At 34.8% G+C, this 18,307-nt stretch overlaps 1 protein-coding gene across 3 annotated transcripts in view; it reads left to right on the plus strand.

The window, feature by feature from the left end:
• Nucleotides 1–18,307, plus strand: part of TASP1 (taspase 1) — a 274,462-nt gene that overhangs the window by 221,530 nt on the left and 34,625 nt on the right. Inside the window, exons 12-13 of one of the 3 annotated variants that reach the window (XM_027840257.1) lie at nucleotides 3,079–3,189; nucleotides 17,276–17,349. In XM_027840257.1, coding sequence (XP_027696058.1) covers nucleotides 3,079–3,189; nucleotides 17,276–17,349 — 185 coding nt within the window. Of the gene's footprint in view, nucleotides 1–3,078; nucleotides 3,190–4,561; nucleotides 4,936–17,275; nucleotides 17,350–18,307 lie in introns of those variants that run through there. The other 2 variants (XM_027840259.1, XM_027840258.1) reach the window with 2 other exon arrangements.

Raw genomic sequence — 18,307 nt, forward strand, 5'->3', positions numbered from 1 at the left:
ACACACACACACACACACACACACACACACACACACACACACACCCTAGTCAGATTTATAAGAAAAAGAGCCATTCCCCAATTGATAAATGTTCAAAGCACATGAATAGGCATTTTTCAGAGGAAGAAATCCAATTACCATATGAAAAAGTAGCCAATATTAATAATCATATAAAAATAGTCTAAATACTAATTAAAGCAACTCTGAGGTGCCACCTTATTTTCAGCAGATTGCATAAGATGACAAAAAAAGAAAATGACAAATGTTGGGGGTTGGGGAAGGAGACATACTTTAGGGAAATAGGTACACTAAAGCACTGTTGTCAGAGATATGAATTCATCCATCCATTCTGGAAAACAATTTTGAAATGCCCTAAAGAGCTATTAATCTGCCTGTATCCTTAGATCCAACAATACTGTTACTCCCCCCAAAGAAATCAAAAAAAGAGAAAAAGGACTCATATGTATAAAAATACAATGCCAGTTCTTTTTATAGTGGCAAAGAATTGGAAACTGAGGGGATACTCATCTATTGGGAAATGACTCAAGAAGTTATGTTATGTTATATGAATGTGATGGGATATTATTGTTCTTTAAGAAATGATGAAGAGGATAATTTAAAAAAAAGCCTAAGAAGACTTCTGTGAACTGATGCAAAGTAAAGTGTGCAGAACCAGAGGAATAATTTGTATAGTAACAGCAATATTGTCAAGGTAGTCAACTTTGAAAAACTTGGTAATTTTGATCAATACAATGACCAACCACAGTACCAAAGGACTCATTATGAAACATACTGTCTACTTCTCAACAGAGCTGATATGAAAATTTCTCTCTCTCTCTGTCTCTCTCAAATTTGTTTTGTGTGAATACATATTCATAATGGGTTTTGTTTTTCTTTCCCTCTCAGTGGGTGGAGGAGTAGTAGAGGGAAAGAGAGAATTTGGAACTTAAAAAAAATTTAATTTTAAAAAAGATTATTGGTATAGCTAACGTTATTAAAAGTTTGGACATGTAATAAAAGATAAATTTTAACACACTGTCCCCAGTGTTTCTGTTTAGAAATAAATAAAAAATGGAAATTTGCAAAATAAAAAAAATCTATGCCTGGGGTTAAGATATCATAGTTGGACTTTAGTTATAGAAATGTTATTTGTAAGTGGATTATTTCAACATTTTATTCTGTGGCAAGTGATCCTTTGAAATGTATGTGTGTGTACAAATGTGTGTGTGTGTTGTATATAAGGTTAGGAAATGAACTTGTGATTTCATTGGTACAGGGAACTTTAGGGCAAGGGAACTACTATGCACACAAGCATGTTCTCTGTACTTTAGACACTTAGGGTAGGAGTTCTTAACTGTTTTGGTGCCCTTTGGCAATCTTATGAAGCCCATGGACCCCTTCTCAAAATAATGGTTTAGATGCATAAAATAAAACACAGGAAAAAATAGGATTACAAAGAAAACTAATTATATTATAATACAGTTATCAAAATTTTTTGAAAAAATGAATTCACAAACTCCAAGATAAGAATTCCTATATCAGAGTGTTATCTAGAGTAGAGTTATCAAACTCACCTCTTACACTCTGGCTGCAGATACCGGCAACACTCCTGGGTGCAGACCAAACTGGATTAAAATGTAATTGGGAAATGTTTAATAAAACAAATAAGTAAAACAATGCAACATAGATAATGTTCATTTGTGGTTTTCCAAATCAATATGCAGCTTGCAAGGATCCTGTTTCTATTTGAGTTTGACACAGCGGGCTTAGAGCACTGAGAGGTTATGTGATTTGCCCAGTATCACTTGATCTTCTTTGATATGAGGCTAGCTGTCTCTCCTCTGTGCCATACTACCTCTTTGTGTTTATATGTGTGTGCATTTGTGTGTGCATTCTCTTCTATAACTATATTAACAAACTGATAAAACTTGCTGGGTAGGTTTATTTGCTTTTAATTCGCTTTAATTCTAGGTTTTCTTTTATTTTAATGAAACTACTTTATTCCTGAAAAACTAAGAAATATTCATGATTTTTAGATTGAGGTTATTGAATGTATATAACTTGGGGAGAGTCTACGTGAAAATAATGGCTTTCCTTCCATTGATCTGAACTCTCTGTTACTTACTTTTCCACACTTCTCCAATAAAATAACTATTGTCACTCAATGTAATGACCTTGAAGCATTGTAGAATGTTTTATTGTCAACACTTCTGCATCATTAATGAAAGATTAAAGTGTATATGACATAATTTTAATACTTAATGTATTTTGTCATTTTGGTTATTTGAAAAATTGAAGTTGAAATTTAGTAATTACAATAATATTTGCTGTATGCTGACTTAGTCATAGTCTGTATTATACTAAAGTACAATTTTATGACTGTATTTGGTTATAGTTCTTTTTATTTTTTCATTTGTTTCCCACATTATCTATGCCAAATGTTGTAAGAAGATGTCCTTGACGAAGAAAAATATAGGGTTTAAAGATAATGCTTTTGAAATTACCGTAGTGGTTCAGTGTGTGAGATCTCAAGGAGGTCCATCCATTTCTGCCAGGCTCTCAAAATTAAGAACACAATTTCTCCCTTATTCAAGCAAGCCATTGGGAACTTTTTTTATGTTTGTAATAGTTTGTTTAAAATTAAACCTAAGGTAGTAAATCAGAGCTTTTGGTGGCGTAATTTTGACAAGACAAGAATGGTAATAAGTGATCCTTAAGAAATGATCAAAGGGAATCATTCTGTTTGTTTTTTATACATTTGTTTTTATGTCCTTTAATCTCATGGTGTTTCCAGTTCCATTCCGAACTCAGTGATGCACATGCAGCCTCTCACTGAAGTCTTCTTGGCAGAGCTCAATACTGTCATTGCCAGACAGACAGTGAGCAGGCCCAAGTTTGCCTGAGCGATCCCTGCAAGGTTACCCTGGAACAAAAAACAGTAGTGCTGTTATCAGAAAATATGTATATTTTTTGGCTGTTGTTTCTGTCTTGGTAACCAAAGTTAAAAAGATAAAGTGGAGGGACAAGGAATGGAAAGAATATCCATTGAAAACTAACCCACTTCTCAATTTTCTACAGGTTCACCTTTCCTAGCCAGTGAAGAGGGTGTACTTGGAGGGGTGATAGTTCTTCGATCTTGCAGGTGTTCTGCAGAACCTGACTCCCCACAAGATAAACAGACCCTTCTAGGTGAGTTTACAATATTTGTTTAAGTGTGTGTGTGTATATATATATATATATATATATATATATACACACATACATATGTATATATATTTACTGAGAGGATGAAAGTTATATAAAGAAAATTAGTCTTCTTCTGTAAGGAAAGGACAAACTACTACAATGAGGGCTTCTCTTCTTCATTTATATATTTTTAATTCCGCTTCACTTACATTTGTCTGAAAATAAGCATATGCATTTTAGAGTATAAATTAAAAACTCCAAGAAGGCAAGAGTTGTCATTAATTTATGTATCTTCTCTTACAACTACTATACTGTTTTACATGTAAAACTTCTTGATATTGAGCTGAATTGAATTAAATTATATCACATTGCTTAATGGGTTCAGAATCCAAGAGCTCTACATTTTGTTGCTGTGTCATTTCAATTGCGTTTGACCCTTCGTGACCCTATTTGGGGTTTTCTTGGCAAAGATACTGAAGTGCTTTGCCATTTCCTTCTCTAGCTCATTTTATAAATGAGGAAACTGAGGCAGACAGGGTTAAATTACTTGCCCAAGATCACACAGCTATTAAGTATCTGAGGCCAGATTTGAACTCATGCAGATGAGTCTTCCCAATTTCAAGCCTGGCTTTCTATCCACTAAGCCACCTAGCTGTCCCTACTCTACAACACTCTACTAACAGAGTCAGTTGACTCTGTTAACCATAACTCTTACAATAGAAATGACATTTGTAGTTGACCTTTGTCATTCAGTTGTTTAGAAGTATAAAAATAATACCACTATATACTTATATAGTATTTTTTATAGGACCTGAAAGCAATTCATAAGTATTTTATTTTTCCCTCCGCCAAATAGAATGTACGTACATGTAAGATGATATCCTTCATTAAATACATATTTTTGTGAGCTATGAAGCAGTTTTCTTACAGTATTTGATGTTTAGTTCATTGTCAGTTGTAATAAATGATAATAGGAACAATTGGGTAGGTAATCACAAAAAAAAATGGACATTGAATAAGTCTCTCCATAAGGAGCCAAAAGAGTCACATAACCCCCTTAGGATGATCTCTAATGCTACTCGATTGCCTGCCAGAAAGTAAAATAATAATTATTTGTCCCAGTATTATGTCTACATCAAATTCAATCCTGAGAATTCATTTGTTCATCTTTAGTTATGCAGTAAATCAATATCTTTTGACCATCCAGTGTAGTTAGTGTAGCAGCAAGAGCAGACAATACATGCTAGGTTTTTTTCATGACTCCCCCAGGAACTTCACTGGCCCCCTGGTTGTCAGCAGGCATAGACTACATGGGTAGGAATTTTAAGCCATAAGAAATCCTGCAGATTTGTAATTCAACTTCCTTATTTTGTAGATTAAGAAACTGAGAACCAGAAGGAGAAGATATTTGTCCAAGGTCACATGGATAATAAGCAGCCAAGCAGATTTGAATTCAGTACATATGCTCAAAAATCACTGGTTTTTTCCTCCTGCTGTATTATGCTGCTTTTCCTACTTTTGTGTGCCTGACTCACCTAACAGATACTGAAAGTATTATTATTCTCCTTTTAAGATGAAAAAACTGATGCTCATAGATGTGACTTGTCCATGGCCACACAACCAGTAAGCATTGGAGCCAAAACTCAACCCCCCCAGATAACCTGACTCCAAGTTTAGTATTCTTTCTTCTATATCCTGCTCCTTTTTTTTTGGCACCATTTAAAACTCTTATATAAATTTTGTACTTAAATGCATGCAATAAAATACTTTTTCATAAAATAAAATGCTTTTTAATTTCAACACTTTCTGTAATCACCTATACTTCTGAAAATTATAGAGTAAGACTTCCTTCTTAAAAGTAGCCTGGACAAATTTTCAATTAATTTTTGACAGACTTCTTTGAAAACCATTACTAGTTGCTTTATATATGGCAAAGATCAGAAAATAGGTTACCTAACAGACAATATCAGAGGAAGTCAAGAACCAAGTATGGGGAATGTTCATCTTTTCCTTTCCACTTCTGCTTTTTTTTTTTTTTTTTTTTTTGCTACTCATGTATAGGGATATACTTTTAGGATAGCTCTTCCCTGCCTGTCAATCAACAAATACTAGTTATTCTAAGATTTCTAATTAGCATGCACATATTACTGTTACCGTTCACATTCTGGATTTGGTGGACTTGAGTTAGTTTGTTTTGCCATTATATAGCAATCACTGCATCCTATCAGTCAGTCTTTCTGTCTCTCTCTCTATCTCTGTTTATCTCTCTCTATGTGTCTCTCTCTCTCTCTCTCTCTGACTCTGTCCCTCTGACTCACTCCCTCTTTTTCTTCCCTTCTCCTTTTCCCCCACAATCATTTACTAGGACATCATCCATGTCACACCCTGGGCCTTCTACTCTTCTTTCTATATATTCTTTCATTAAATGACTTCGTCAGTGATCATAGGTTCAATTATCATTTCTATTTATATGACTACCAGTTTTCTGTATCTAGCCCCAGTATCTTTTCAGATTCAGTTCTGCATCACCAACTGCCTGTTAGATGTTTTGAACTAGAGGTCACAAAGATATCTCAGAACCAATACAGTCAGAATAGACCTCTTCCTCTTAAATGTACCCATCTCATGGACTTCCCTATTTCTGTTGAGGGACCTGGCATCCTTCCAGTCATCAGGTTTGCAACTATGGTATCTTTCTCGATTTCTTAGTTTCACTCACGTTCACATACTCAGTTGCCAGATCTTGTTTTTTCTACCGCCACAATATCTCTTGCATCCATGTCCTCTCCACCCAAAGAGAAACCACCATAGTGCAGGCCATTATCACCTGTCATCTACACTACATTTATAGCCTCCTGATTGTTCTCTACCTCAAGTATTTTCCCACTCCAGCCCATACTGCATAGATACCAAAATTATTTTTCAGAAGTTAGAAGTCTGACCATATTATCCTGCTCATATCAACCACCATTCAGTGGTTTCCTGTTACCATTAGGACCAAATATCAACCTTTGTATTTGTCATATCAAGTCTATACAACCTTCCTACTTTTACAACCTTCTTACCCTTTACTACCATCTACAAACGATGATTCAGTCATACTGCCCATCTTGCCATTCCTAATACACAACATTCCAACTCTTATCTCCATGCCTTTGCACTGGCTGTCCCCCAACCCTGGAGTGCTCTCCTTCCTCAGGTATTTTTCTTGGAATCCTTTCAAAAATTAATTTTAAGGGATACCTTCTGCATGAAGCTTTTTCTGGTTCCCTCACCTTCTTGGGTCTTCCTCCCAACATTACCCTGTACTTGTTTTTGTTGCTGTTTTTTTTTTAATTTTCAGTTCCATATTCTTTCCCTTCCTCCACCCCTCCCCCACCCACTGAGAAGGCAAGAAGTATGATACCGTATACATATGAAGTCTTGCAAAATATATTTTCACATTAGCTACATTTAAAAAAAAGAAAGAAAGAAAGTAGAAAAAATATGCCTCAATCTGTACTCTTAGTTCCGGTGGGTAGCATTTTTAATTATTAGTCCTTTGGAATTTTCATGGATCACTGTATTTATTAGACTAACTAAGGCTTGCACAATTGGTAGTTGTTACAATATTGCTGTTATTGTATACAAAATTCTGTTCTGCTCATTTCACTTTGCATCAGCTCATAGAAAACTTCCCCCTCATTATTCTTTACAGCACAACAGTATCACATCACAATCTTGTTCAGCCATTTTCCAATTGATGGGCATCCCCTCAATTTCCAATTCTTTGCCACCACAGAAAGAGCTGCTATACTAGTACTTGCTTTGTATGCTTTTTGTACGTATATATGCAAATGTTGCTGCCCTCGCTCCTTTAGAACATTAATTTCTTGAGGGAATGGAATATTTTGCTCTTGTATTTGCATCCCTATCACCTAACATTGTGTACCCATGTGGTGTTTAATGAATGTGTGTTAATTGATTGATCAGCTTTTTCTTGCTATTTTGTGGAAGCAAGAAGAGGGGGTGGGGAGAGAGAAACCATTTACCAGGGTGACTAAACAAAAGATGAAAAACTTTCTTGCCGGAGAAGAGTGGGGAGCAAAATGAGCAAATTTGACCAAAGGCTGCTCCCTTCTCTTTCTTTTAGCATTCTCACTCCTATAACTCCTCAAGGAATGTTTTTCTTTTCCTTTCTCCTTTACCTCATCCAACATTCAGAATGCTTTTTTTTCTTGCCTTTACCGTCTGTTATGAAAATACTCTCCCCTTAATGCTGGTGGGAATTTTATGGGGTCATTATTAAATGTGTAATGTTTGTATAGGATTACAAACTTGTAAAGTTTAGGAGATTTGGGTGAACCCTTTCCTGCTGGGGGGATGTATGCCATTACTCATACATCTAAGTTTGTAGAAATGGAGTGGAGCTTTGCAAATGTGAAGGACTAATAGCGCCTGGAAGCACCCCGGAATTTGTTGAGAAGAGCCCAGGAGAGGATGCCAATTCTGAAGCAAAAAGAACAGGGAGTTTATCTGGAGGTAACCATAGAAAAGTATGCATTGCAGCGTTTTTTCCTGAGATAGTATGATAGCCAATCATTTCACAATCAAGGCCAAGGAACCTTACATTGGAACAGGATTATTTAACTCCAGGAGCTGTGCCAACCATTTGTAGAGAAGCTGAAGATCTATCAGGATAAGAGGTTTCTGCCCTCTGTAACTTTTCAATTCTGTGTTCTATAAACAAGGTTTATTTTGCGTCATTTCCATTAGCTGGTAATAAAATCCTTTTGAAGACTCCATCTTCCTTCAGTTCAACAATTCAGACACATGTTAAGTGCCTACTATGCACAAGGCTTTGGGCTGAGGACTGAAGGAGACAAAGATTAAAAAATGATGCAGTCCTTGCCCTCCAGAACCATAATTATTTGTGTGGTCTGTGTGGGGGTAAACAAAGGGCATATTCACACCAAAGTCAAGAGAATTTGAAAAGGAGTCAGGATCCCCCTGGGCCAGGCAAGGCCTGGTAGCAATAGTAGAGAGGTAAAGAGGGCCCATCTTAACAGGTCTGAGGTGCAGGTGCAATAGAGATTGAATCCAAAGAGAAAACATCATGAATCATTACTTTCTGCCTAGGGAAGTTTTGTGAAAGCCCTAGATGTTCATATGACCAATTGATTATTTGTAATGGAGTTTTGAGTTCATGGATAATTCGTTATTATCAGAACCCACATATGATAAGACTCTGAGATTCAGGTGCTTTTTTTAAAACTTGGTAGCAACTGATGCAAAGTTGGGTACAAGGTGTCACATTATACCCACATGTAACTTATCTGAATTCAGCTATATGACTTGGTGGGAAAAAAGAAAAATAAGTAAAGGGGAAGAGACAGAAACTGAGAGAGGGATTCTGTTGCCATTCTACTAAGTAAATGTATGTCCTGGAGTGAACAAGAGATGAGAGATAGAAATCCATTCTCTGAACATCTTGGCCTTACTGTGTGATTTTAGAATCAACATTTCATATACCCACACTCTATTCATTCTGCCTAGGTGCATGTGAGTGACAACTTTAGTTGGCCTTCCTAGCATTCTTAGATAGCTTGAAGACCCTTTCTACGTTCTTTTTGACTTCTCATGTCCTTTTTTGTCTCATTGTGAACCAGAAAGAAGGAACAGTTATGCTGTGGCTGAATACAATCACATTAATGTGAGACTTTCCCTCTAATATCTGTTTTTCTACCAGCTATCTTCACCTGTTTTTGTTTTCCTTTGAGTAAAAAACTTGATTCTTGTCTCTTTTCCTGGCTTTGCTGGATATAATGAAAAATAATTTTTGCATTCTATTTCCACAGCAACCATCTCAGATCGATCTATTCTCTGATATAGACTACTTTCTTTTAAAGAGATCCTAACCATTTTACTTAAAATGGATATAAAGATATTGCATTGTATAATGGCTCATCTAATGATTTCGAAGGATAATTTTGACTGTATTGGATTTTTACTTTACATGCATATTTTGTAACTTAACCCTGCATACCCACATAAGATATGACTCCACTTCAGATGTTAAATAGTAAAATGCGCTGGTATTATTTTAAGGGAGGTCAAGTGTAAGCTTTCTTCAATAGCAGCAAAAGAAAATATTGTCACTGTATTTCCAGTTTGAACTGCCACAGAATATGCTATGCTTCTATCCTTTTTTAAAAAAATCAATGTTATGGTAGTTGAATGTTGGATAATGATGAGTGGGATGGGGAGGGGAGAGGCAAGAAAGTTCAGAAGCAGCTGAAAAAGAGAGCAGAAGACAGAGACTTGCAAATATTCTCATAAATGGACAATTTAGATGTGAACATGGTTGCAACACCCATCTCACAGTAATGAAAAGCTGGCAAAGCATGGATGGAGAATCACTGTCTTAAAACAAAACAAATGCCTGCCCATGGAATGAAACAGCTGAAAAGAATTCATTTTCTCTCAGCTAAGAGAAAAACAATGTATTTTTACCTGCTGAAGTACCATTGTGTACTTTACATGTGTTTTCCAGGCCTCTACAGATGGGCTTTATTGATGCCGCTGCGCATAGCGTGGTTAATAAATATGTAAACAAAAGCACACAGAGCTTTCCAGTGTAGAAAATAATGAGTTCTCTCTCATTTTAAACTTGTGATTAGATACATTTAATTAGAGTTTATGCAAATATAATTATATGGGATAAATTCCTAATCTCTCCCATTTCTTGTCTTATTCACTTGCCCCCGTGGAACTGATCTGAGCGTGGAACTAACCCCCTTTGAAGTGAGCAGGAGCTCCATGGTTGGATGAGCCCTTTTGGGAGACACAGCATGATGAGAAACAGGCTGCATGGTTTTCCATGGATTGTTGACAGCTAGGAAAAACAAAAGCTGAGAATGTGCAAGCATTAGGGATATAGGGCTATAGGATTTATATTGGAAATGCAATGAATCTTTGTCAGTAGCCCTTCTACAAAGGCAACATTATTGTTAATTGGAAGCCAGTGATAGAAAAGCAGGGATTGAAATGCTCATTGAGTGAAACTCTAGATTAAAAAAAAACAACAACCACTTTTAAGTCAGGTAGAAGCCTTATTTAAAAAAAATAGATATTAAACTCTTCATCTAAACAAGATTCTGTATTTTTAATAATTTCATATGATGATATGTTATTATATTTGGTTAATCAAGCTTTGAGAGTTAAAACTTCCTCTCCTAGCAGGGAGGTCAAGAGATGTTCCTTGTTGATTTTTTATTCTTGATATGACTTGAAAAATGCTAAATTTGTCTATCCTTTTCCATTTAATATGATAAATTCTGCAGTTTCCAGTTGCCACTTCACACTATGCGGTTTTCCCCCTTTTTCAGAAAAGGAAAAATTGTTCTAATGATTAATTTTTGTTGCTGTTACCAAAGCATGCTGTGGTTTAAAAATTTTAAAAAAAATGTTAGGTTGAGTTGATGCTTCCTGGAACATTAAAAAGATAAAAGGTCATTTTACTGTAAGTAAAAATTCCAAACTGCCTTTTGGTTTTACTGGCATTAAAAATTTGGCGAGCATTTATAAACACATGCACTTCAAAGGAGATATATTCTTGTGGCACCCGGCAATATCACTTATTTCCATTACATAGTACACTCTATTTTTAAGGAGTTGTGACTAGGCAATTCAGTCTGCATTTACACTACATTAAAATTTGGCCATTTAATTTTTTTTTCAAGTTGAAAACAAAGAAACCTTCTCAGAATGTGACTTTTCAATAAGAGTAAACCAGCTTTTAGTCTTTTTTTGCAGAGAAAGCAGGTTTTCTCTGAAGTAAATAAGAAGTCTGTTTTTCAAATGGAATTAAAGACACCTGTTAGGTGGGAGGGGCCTAGTGACATTGTGGGGGAAGGGCAATGCTTATTATTTAGTTTCAACAGTACTTTCTAATTACTAAGACTGACAATATTTTTGTAAGACTGACTGATCTTTTTCCTGTTTTAAAGATGAAACTGATACTAGAAGATAAAGTTCATAAAGTGAATTTGTAAAGTGAATTAATGATAGACGTAATATTTTGAAATTTTAGCATTTAAGTTACATGAGCTCTATAGAGTACTTTCTCTTTATGTTCATATTATTTGGCCTTTTAAAAAACTGTTTCATTTTTCCAAGTCTAGACTTTTAATTTTAATACTTATTTAAAAGTAGTCACCTTCCGATGTATACCCCATGCATAATTCCTCCTTTCTTATGGACTATCACATGACTCGTACATTACCCCATCTGTAGTCATTGGACTTAGAATTAATCCCTGTAAAGTCTCCGCCTGGAACCCATTCTTTCATGGCCTCTGAAATATGAGTGATATAGGAACTGTAAATATTGATTTAACTAGCAACAATGTTTATTAGGACAATTTTCTAAAATAGGAAGATATTTTCAAAAATTAGCCAATTTTTCATATATCAAAAGATTCTATAAATCACTCTTGTATATAGCTGCTCAGTAACTTGTCAGATTAATAAAATACAATTGTAACAAATCCTATCACAATAACAAATTCTTTATTTAAAAAAAAATCCAACCCTCAGCCATTTCAATGGTTTGCCATTTCAAGCAGTTTTCAGTACAATGAAATGAAAATATGTGTAGTCTCTTGTGGCACATATTATATCCTGAACTAGTGCTCAGAAGAACTGGGAGCTGAATGCTAGCCCTAGCTCTGCCACTTTCTAAGTGTGTAAATGTGAGTAAGCCACTTGTGTGAACCTCAACTTTCTCAGCTATAAAAGTTTATCTTGCCTGCCTCCCAAGATTTTTGTGACCACAAAATAGGATATAAAAAATGATTTGAAAATTAAGGGGTGAGAGAGGAATATACGAGGAGAAGGAGAAAGGGAGAGGTAGAATGGGGTAAATTATCCCACAAAAAAAAAAACCCAAAAAAACAGAAAAGAAAAGGCTCCTACAGTGTGAATCTTATTCTCATAGGATTTGACTTAAGGAGGGAATAACATACATACTCAATTGGGTGTGGAAATCTGTCTTACCCTACAGGAAGGGGAATGATAGAGAGGAGGGCAGATTGGGAAAAGGGTAAATCAGAAGCAAATACTTCTGAGGAGGGACAGGGTCAAAAGAAAGAATAGAATGAATGGATGAACAGGATAGGATTAGGGGAAATAGAGTTAGTTTTTCACGGCGTGTCTACTATGGAAGTGTTTGGCATAACTGCACATGTATAACCTATATTGAGTTGCTTGCCTTATCAATGAGGGTGGGTGGGGAGGGAGGAAGGGAGAAAATTTGGAACCCAAAACACATGTTTAAAAAAAATGTTTTCACATGCAACTGGGAAATAAGAAATACAGGAAATGGGGTACAGAAATCCATCCTGCCCTACAGGAAAATTGGAGGGGAAGGGGATAAGAGAAGGGGGGCGAGAGATAGAAGGGAAGGCAGACTAGGGGAAGGGGTATTCAGAATGCATGCTCTCTTGGGGTGGGGGGAGGGGCGAGATGGGGTGAAATTTTGGAACTCAAAATCTTATGGAAGTAAATGTTGAAAACAAAAAAATAAATAAAAATTACCATTAAAAAAAATGATTTGAGGGGCAGTTAGGTGGTGCAGTGAATACAGCTCTGGCCTTGGAGTCAGGACCTGAGTTCAAATCCAGCCTCAGACACTTAACACTTACTAGCTGTGTGACCCTGGGCAAGTCACTTAACCCCGATTGCCTCACCATAAAGCAAAAAAAAAAAAAAAAGAATGATTTGACCATCATTTTTCTTTGTTCATCTTCCTTCCCTTTAAGTCTATGAACCTGTTTAGGCTTTTGAGATTCTTCATTTCTTTACTCTGTTCCCCATCCCTAGCTATTTTTCAGTCATGTTTTATCATAGCTTGCCTCCTAAGTAAAGCCTTCCTAATTACCACAAATATTAGATTTCTCTCCCTACCCCACCCAACTTCCTCATTCTCTCCCCTTCTGCCTCCCCCACTTTTTCCCCTTCTGTGTTTGCATTTTTATTATAACTGTAATTGCATTAATGTACTTGTATCCACTGAATGGAATGTAAGCTCCCTGAAGGTAGGAATTTATTTCCTTTTTTGCTTTGTATCCCCAGTGCATACAAGTCTGGTGACACAAATTGAATTGGCAGTAATTGAATTTTGTGTGAATTCTGTGGCAGTATAAAAGTAGTGATGGAAAAGATAACACAATGGTATAGCATTGTTTCAGGTTTTTGTTGAGTCCTTTACAGTTACATTAATAATAATAATCTCTAGCGTTTATGTAGCATTTTGAGGTTTATAAAGGGCTTTACAAATATTTCATTTGATCCTCACAGCAACCCTGAGAGGTAGTTATTATCCCCATTTTACAGATGGAGAAAATGAGGCAGGCAAAGGTTAAGTGACTTTCAAGGATTATTCATTCAAATAGCTCTGAGAAAAGCTCTAAGAGGAGGATTTTTATATTTTTTCATTCTTAATATTTAAAATAAATGTAATTCTTTTTATTAAATAAACAGTCATTTAAACACTATGCTAAATAGCATAGAGTTTGCTATGACCCACTCAGGGGCTTAGGAATACCAGCTGGTTTGACGTCATCCCATTGTAAGTAGGTTCTCATTGTATCTTCTCATTTTCCTTGTAAGAAATTCTGGGGTGTAAGGCAAAGCAGAGAGAATTTAAATGGTCAAAGGACTCAGTTCTGCTAAGGACTATTAACAATTGGAGGACAAACTTTAAAAAAAAAATCATCAAAAGGCAGAAGTTTTTTCTATCTGGCTTGATTATAGAATATATTTGCATGCAGAAAATTTTACCACAGCCCTGGTAAAGAGCTTTTACTTGCTTGATCTTAATTTAAGATGACTGATTGGGAGATTCTTTGCTTAGAAGAGAGATCCAAAGAGAAAACAATGTGTGAATAGCGGTTCACTAAAACATAAGATGAGGAAGTTGCAATTTAAATGCCACTAGAAGGCAAACCCCAGCACTTGAGTTGAGGGCTGTCACGCATAGTATGTTGTTAGTACAACTTAAGTAGAACCCCTCTCAGGAGGAATACCCTGAGGGGTTAATACAGTAGTCTGAAAGCAGTTAATGTAATTTTAACAATTTTGCAAAGAGACTGGTCTGTAACATTATGTACAAATCATTCTAATTTTCCTCCCATTACCCATTAGCTTGTCATCTCAGTAGCACACATGTTCTGCACATCTCTGTTGAACACAGTTTGTCACTGTAACCATATATTGGCACTGCTTCTCCTTTCCTCATATCACAGTCATCTAACATGAGACATTCTGATGTCAGTTGTGGATGAACATATATCAAAGATCTTATTTTCATTTTTCACATAAATTAATGTTAAAATATATTGAGCAATTTTTGTCTTTTAAAAATTATCTTGATGTTACTTATTGACAGTTTTTCCCGTGCTTTGAAAAATAGGCCCAATCCCTAGTATTAGTATCTTACAAATGTTAGCTTAAGTTTATAAATGTTCCAGTTATGACAATGAAAATTAAGTATTAGTGCTATCTACTGAATTAACAATATTTGCTAACCCTTTCGTATAATTCTTCATATTTTTGATGAACATGGGAAATTTTGACCCATTCACCAGGAATCAAAGCTTTAGTCTCATAGAAACATTTTAATTGTAAAGGATGATACTTTTCCTATTAAAATTCTGAGTTTTAATTATTATTGAGATTCAAACAAGAAGCTGTATTATTATTATTATTATCCTTTTTAAAAAACTACTACTACCACTAATAATAATAATAATAATAATAACTAACATTTATGTAATGCTTACTAGTGCCAGACAGTGTTCTAAGCACTTTACAATTATTAACTCATTTGATCCTCACAACACAGGGAAGTAGGTACTATTATTATCCTCATTTTGCAGATGAGGAAACTGAGGCAAACAAGTTGTCACTTGTCCAGGGTCACCACAGCTAGTAAGTGCCTGAATTTAAATTTGAACTCAGGTCTTCCTGATTCCAGGCCCAGTTCTCTACCCACAGCACCACTAAGCTACTGAATAAAAGGATTGGCTCTTCAAGTAACACTGAAAATTAAAGTTTAATGTAAATTAAATTTTATATTTGAAGGAATTTAACCAGTAATAGTATTTTATTCAGCTTTTCAAAAATTCTCTTAAATGCTAGTATATATTTCCCAGTTTTCTAGTGGAATAGATTGTCTAAGGCAGGTGAAGGGTTTCATTCTAGCAGTAAATAATTTTGGGTTGGCATTATTCTAAACAATAATCCAAAGCCATTTTCGAAAAGGCTAATAGATATCATTTTCAGAGGTCTTAAGTAGAAACTGGAAATTAGCCCTTGCCAAAGATGAAAAATTTATCATCAAAGTAAAGTACATTGATTCCTTTTAAAAAGGGAAGTAAATATATGAATGTATGTAAACTTTGAAAATTTGGGTTATGTTAATTCAGTATTTGTGATCATTTGAACATAGTCTGGTTGAAATAAATTTACCTCTTAGCAAATTTATTTCTCATAATACAAATTAATTGTGTAAGACTATGGAGGAGTAGGGTTAAAAATACTTGGAACAATATGAGATTTATTCAGGTACCTGTGAAGCATACAACTATAAATAGAAACTGGAATGTAATTTGCTGATTATTCTCTTATTAAAAAAAGTTCCTGAAAGATTTCTAAAAACAGTTCACTTAACTTGATTTGTTGTCAATTCTAAAAGTAATAAAATTATGTTTCTTTAAAAATATTTCATAATTCAGATTTTATTTAGATTGTCAACCCTTCTTCCTCGTTATTTTGAATAACTGAGTACTACTGTGTTTTGTAAAGATTATTATAATGAAGAGGTCACTACTAAAAGAAATATTCCTTACATGTGTAACTCACCTTATATGGGATAAAGATAGTCCTTGAAAACTTTTGAGTAATTTCAATTTTTGCAAATTGGCTTGCATTTTAAATTAGCAAGGTGGTTTGCTATTTTGAAGGCCCTTATGGATTTTCTGCAAAGCAAAAAAAAAATAATTTTTTCTTTTCTCATTTTATTTCATTTTTTATTTTTCTAAGCTTACTTATCATTCTTTGCTTGGGGACAAGGATGAAAGTGGATTTGAAGAAATGTTAGTTTTGTATGCAAATACAATTCATTGTCATGATGGAGAGGGAAATTCAGTAAGACTTGTTGAGACCAGTGACTGTTAAGAGATTTAGACTATCCTAGACTTTGAGTATAGAAGAAAAACCATCCGTAAAAACTTGCTTGCTTGACTTGCGTGATGGTGTTTTCTTGCAACCTTCAGTTGAGAGTCTGCTGAGCAGATTGGCAGATTGGGTGATTAATTAATTATGAGGGAGCAAGCCACATAGCTAAAGAAAACTCTTTTTTTTTCTCCTAGTTTTTTCTTCCACAGATGTCTGGCAAAGGCTTCAAAATCTTAGGATCCCTGGTCCTAAAGTTGTGTCTGAATTCACATACTTGTCTTCGGGCTTAATTGACTGATAGATATAAACAGACTGATGGCTAAATATTCATAGGCTTCAGTGTTTAAGTAATGCATTTTGATCTTCACAGCCTTCTGACATTTTTAAAAGACAGGTGTAGAGACGTTTTCTTTAAAGTCTTGTTGGTTTACCTTGGAAAAAAACACACTTTGGTGTGTTACTATACTCAGAAAATTATTTTTAAAAGAAACCGTATTATAGAGCATTACATTCACTTAATTTGTATACTTACAGGGCTTTACAAAAACATTGCAGGTTCTAAACAGAAGAGCTTTTATTTCTTATATGTAATAATCATAAATTTTGACAAGGAAGAAATTCAATTTTCATTCCACAATAAATGGTATTACATAACTTTAAGTATTAAATCATTCTTGACATTTATGCATAGTTTAATTCAAACCATGGAGTGAACAGAAAGTATTGAGTATTAATAGTTAAGGAAATGTTATCTTTAACTCTTCTATTAAAATGCAAAGATTTATTTTTTAGCTCTTCTATTAAGATGCAAAGATTTATTTTCCGTGCTTAATCTGAATGCATTTATTTGTGCTTCTTTTCCCCCATGGTAGTGGAGTTTCTATGGAGTCATACAACTGAGAGCATGTGTGTTGGATATATGTCAGCCCAGGATGGCAAAGCCAAGGTAAGCCATAGAAATTGCTTTGTAACTTGCAAAATATAGAACCATTAAAATGTTAGAGCAAGCTGACTTTCTGTGCTTCCCTTTGGCATTACTTATGGTGTAGAAGAATAGCACGAGGTATCAAAGAAACACCTGAGGGAGGTTTGCAGGCCTGACCCTCTTTTGCTAAGGCCACACTTAACAGCTGTTTGTTTAAGCATAGATAGGACAGAGCTCCTATCATGTTTCTTTCAAACTTTACAAATAGGCTGTGTTATACTCTTAAGGCTCCTTTTTCCTTAAAAACCTTTAAACTTCATATTTGAAACGTTTGTATTGGACTATGTTTTTTAAAAACATGTTTTTATTGATATTGATATATGTTGTCTTTACCTCATAGTTATTTCCCACTCATTCCTTCCATATTGAACACTCCCTTGTGACCCCCAAAAAAATCAGTAAAAATATTTAATACTGAGATTATATCTGACAGCATATATAATAGTTTGTGTTAGTCATCTCCCATCACTCTGCTGTGATGAAAGATATTTCATAACCTTTTCTCTTTTATTTTTAGTAGTTTTTCAGTTACTTAGAATTCACCTTTAGCAGTTTTTTTATTTACGTTTTTTAACTTTCTGTATATGTTGTTCTTCTGGTTAGGGTTTTTCACTCCTTACCACTTCATTTCAATTTTCCCACGTTTCTCTATGTCTGTAGACATTGGATATATAGCTGGTTATGTTCCTTTGTGTTGCAACACTTCAACTAAGAATCACTAAAGTGGGTCAGTTGGGTTTTTTATTTTTATTTTTAAATCCTTTCTTATATTTTGAAATTGTTCAAAAAGACTCAGAAAGTAAATTCTGATAAAATAAAACTGTCATTAGTAAGTGTGCAAAGACATCATGAACTGTATGTTCATGATTAGAAAATGCTTATTTGTATTTACCTTTTTATGATTAGCTAGCAACATTCC

The sequence above is a fragment of the Vombatus ursinus genome, unplaced genomic scaffold, assembly GCF_900497805.2.
Source record: "Vombatus ursinus unplaced genomic scaffold, bare-nosed wombat genome assembly UNPS02014841.1, whole genome shotgun sequence".
Taxonomy (NCBI): Eukaryota; Metazoa; Chordata; class Mammalia; order Diprotodontia; family Vombatidae; genus Vombatus; species Vombatus ursinus.